We start from the raw sequence: 3822 nt of genomic DNA, 5'->3' as shown, positions 1-3822 counted from the left end.
AGAGTCTAATCAATTGGCTCATTGGGTTGCAAAATTTGGGTTAGGATTAGATAATGAGATTGTGTGGAATGGTTCTTTGCCATCCATTTAACTTGTATGTTTTGTACTGTCTGGTTTTATTTAATGAAGCACAAGTTATTCTCAAAAAAATATAAATGACTTGATGGTTAATATGTATGTTATGATGTTAAAACTTTAATAAGATTTTTTTTTATTCTTAAAATTTTATTAGATTAATTTTTGAATTTTTATTATAATATTTGATAACGATGATAGTATAATTGGCTTAAATCCCGCTGTATTATACCGTATTTTCACAGTATAATTTTTGTGATTTTAAAATCTTACAGTCGAATTTCGGTTTGAAAAATTACACGCGCAAGTGGTGAAACCTGCAATTTTTTAAAAAAAATGAAGAGAAAAAAAAAAGAACGTGGCCGCGTGGATAGTAAGCGAAATAAAATCTAGTAAAGGAAAAATATTTGCCCACACAAATAACTTGTCTTTCTCTCGATTGTCTCCTCTTCGAATTGGGAGATTCCTAGGGTTTGGTTTGGATTGGTTTCTCGTCGCAGGCGTCGATCTTCTTCTATATAATCCGCCCAATCTCTCTCCCTTTCCGAATGGAATTAGAGTTTCTCTAAACCCATCTTCGCGTTTTTCTAAAGGGTTTCTCCTCGCATTATAAATTTATCACCAGAAAGAGAGTCGTAGGTTTCTCCCAATTATGTTCGAAATCTCATCGCAGTTGGTCATTTCTGTCATGATTTCTCTTCAGAACCTCCGTGTCTTCGGTCCTGGTCTCAATCCTTTGTCCTCTAACTACTGCATCGCCAATCACTCTCGCTAATTTTCTCAGCCCCTTTTCTTTTTTTTTTTTATCAATTGATATCTTCCATTAGAATCTTGTGCAAGGTTGTGCTTTCCCAGATATTGATCTTTTCTATTTACACTTTTTTTACTTTCTTCTTCTTTTCTGTGAAGATTCGATCAACCCTTTTGGGATTTCATTGTCCTCATATTCAAGATTCAAGATAGAATCTTGAACTTCTTTTTCGGTGCAGCTTGGTGTTTAGACGAAAATTAACAGTATGGTTGAAGATCAGGATCAGATTAGTGCTTTGCGACGAAGTTTGTCTAGGAGGCGCTCGTTTCGATCTGAGGTCGACAGGGATGATAGAGGTTGGACTTTGCTTCATGTTGGGGCGCGTAAAGGGGATATTAAACAGGTAAAGAACTTTCCCTTTATGCCGTCTTTTTTAGTTCTTTTGGGCTTTCAATTTGGGTATTTTCCATAAAATTATTTCTTCGGAGTACTTATGTGAGTATGCTATGTTAAGAGAGTTGTAAATTGGGGAGACCATAGAATTAGATGTTAGGAGTAAATTGTAAATGTCACCCAACTGTGATGGTAATGGGTCACTAGAGTTTAGTTCTGATATTGTCTTTTATTGTGAAGTTGGGTGTTCGGTGAGCTAGATAGCATAGCTATACCCTAATACTATGTTTGTTCTCTTTTAGTCCTTATTAATCAGCTGTAGTCTCCGATTTCTTTGTATTTTGTTGTTTTAAAAGTTTCTACTGAATTCTCATTTGGAGCTTTTGGAACCAATTAACGTTATTCATTTCAAGGCTCTTAAAGTAGAGTTTTGGGGATGAGCTTTCTCGTCTCACCACCAATACGTTTTATTTGGAAAGTAAAGTCTTTCTTTTTCTCTTTCATCTATTATAGAAATTGGTCGTTATGTATCAGTCTGGTTAAATATTCTTAAGTTATGATGGACTTGGTGTTTAGATTGAGCATGTTCTTTCTCAGGTAGCTGCATTCCAGCCCTTAGTACTTCTTCACAGTATGATTTTCTATTAGGATTTAAGTAAAATGAAATATATTTCCTAAGGTAACTGTGATGACTCATTTGATGTTTATTCCTGCGATTAAGATAAGTGGTAATTCTCTTCAAGCAGGTAAAGCGTCTTCTTGATAATGGAATGGACGTGAATGTGCCAACTTGGGGCCCCAAATCGAAAGGGGCAACTCCTCTCCATTTGGCTGCCGAGGGTGGCCACCTTTCAGTTATGGACGAACTACTTGAGCGTGGAGCAAATATTGATGCTAGAACTAAGGGTGCCTGTGGATGTGAGTGTTTTCATGAAGTTTTTCTTTCTCTCCTCCCCCTCTCCCCTCCTCCTTCTGTTTAAATATTTGTAAGGTTATATCTAATTATTATCACTGTCACCCTCTCGATGCCAAATTAGGGACTCCACTTCACAATGCAGCCAAAGAACGGAGGAGAGCAGCGGTGAAGTTTTTAGTTGAGAATGGAGCATTCTTACCACCCGATATTAATGATTGCAGGTTCAACCCCCCACTTCATTATTGTCCCGGCCTTGACTGGGCATATGAGGAGTTGGAACGTCTACAACAAGAGAGCTTGTCTTCTGGGGAAACTTCTTCCAGCTCTGAAGGCTAAATTACAATGCTTTAATAGTTTGTTGATTTATCTGGATCCTTTGGGTTCGCTTGGTGCTGTTATGTTGTAACTATTGAATATACCATACTACTTGTTACTGTGTTCATTGTTGTTGTGGTGTCATTTTGTGGTTGTTTGGGAATGACAACTTTTATTTTAATGGAGTAGTACGAGTGATGAGTCTTGTCATATTTACAAACCTGGTTACAGTTGGCTGACCTGCAGTACACTACACAGCCTCCCTTGCAATGCAGGGTTGTGTTGAATTATGTTATTATTATATTATTATGTTTGATGTTTGGTGTAGGATAGAAGTTGGAATAGTAAATAAATGCCATCACCTAAGGATGCCGGGCACCCATGTATACCCTATAGCATTTTTCCTAAATGGAGCATAAACTTTATTTATTTATTTATTTTAAAAAATATATATTTTTTTTTGCTCACTAATGGAATACTCTTTTATTTGGCTTTCATACATATTAGAATTTGTAAGTTTTAGGATGAAAATAGGGATGAGTGAGTGTATGGTAAGATGTATAGTTGTTAATACTTGTTGGTGCGGTTCATATTTTAAAAAGCTTGCAATCATATGTATTGTCATGTTGACTTGTGTTATGTCAATATTTTAAAGTGCAAGTCTGACATGATAATTCGAACTCGAGTCGCGGTTTATTTGAGCTGATCCTTTTGTTTTTTACGGGTCAAACTTGGGTTTTACTTTTTATTATATTTTATTTTTACAAGTGAGTTGATTATTAAATTATATGTACTTTTTTTTTTTCATAATTCTAATTGTTTTTATACAATTTTTTTTTAATAATACTACATAATCATATAAAAAAAAATTAGAACGATTAAAATTCAAATATTTATTATTAAATAGTAGAAATTTTTATACCAAAAATTTAATTTACACAATTTATTACATAAAAATTCCTACATGCTTACATCATCATTTTTACCTTTTCTTTTTATTTTATTATAATTATACCACTTAAACATCAATTCCAAGTACAGACACGTGTGGCTTCCCTATCAAACATCAATCAACTTCCAATCACTTCCCTCTCTTTTTTCCTTTTGTTTTCATTTGATTTTTGATTTATTTTCAGTTTTTTTTTTTTGAAAGATCAATAATCTCCATTGTTGAAGCATAACTACCCAAGATTCATCACGATTTTTTCCCTCTCATTTTTTGTTCTTCCAAAATTTTTCAACTCCCACTAAAGCCACGATTCCTCACGGTTTTTTCCCTCTCAGTTTATTTTTGTTTCCAATTTCTTTTTAAAATGGCTATCACTCGTTCATCCTCATCTCCTTCCCTTGTTCAGAGAAAAAATTTCAAAAT

General features: G+C 34.4%; 1 protein-coding gene across 1 annotated transcript; it reads left to right on the top strand.

Moving 5' to 3' along the window:
- The first annotated feature begins 377 nt into the window (after window positions 1-377).
- LOC115716538 (phytochrome-interacting ankyrin-repeat protein 2) lies at window positions 378-2670 on the top strand. The gene is made up of 3 exons (XM_030645350.2): window positions 378-1229; window positions 1966-2137; window positions 2257-2670. The coding sequence occupies exons 1-3, from the start codon at window positions 1092-1094 to the stop codon at window positions 2469-2471; spliced, it is 525 nt and encodes a 174-aa protein (XP_030501210.1). The 5' UTR covers window positions 378-1091; the 3' UTR covers window positions 2472-2670.
- The last annotated feature ends 1152 nt before the right edge of the window (window positions 2671-3822 follow it).

This window comes from Cannabis sativa, chromosome 5 (assembly GCF_029168945.1).
Source record: "Cannabis sativa cultivar Pink pepper isolate KNU-18-1 chromosome 5, ASM2916894v1, whole genome shotgun sequence".
Lineage (NCBI taxonomy): Eukaryota > Viridiplantae > Streptophyta > Magnoliopsida > Rosales > Cannabaceae > Cannabis > Cannabis sativa.
This window is presented reverse-complemented; position numbering and strand designations above follow the sequence as displayed.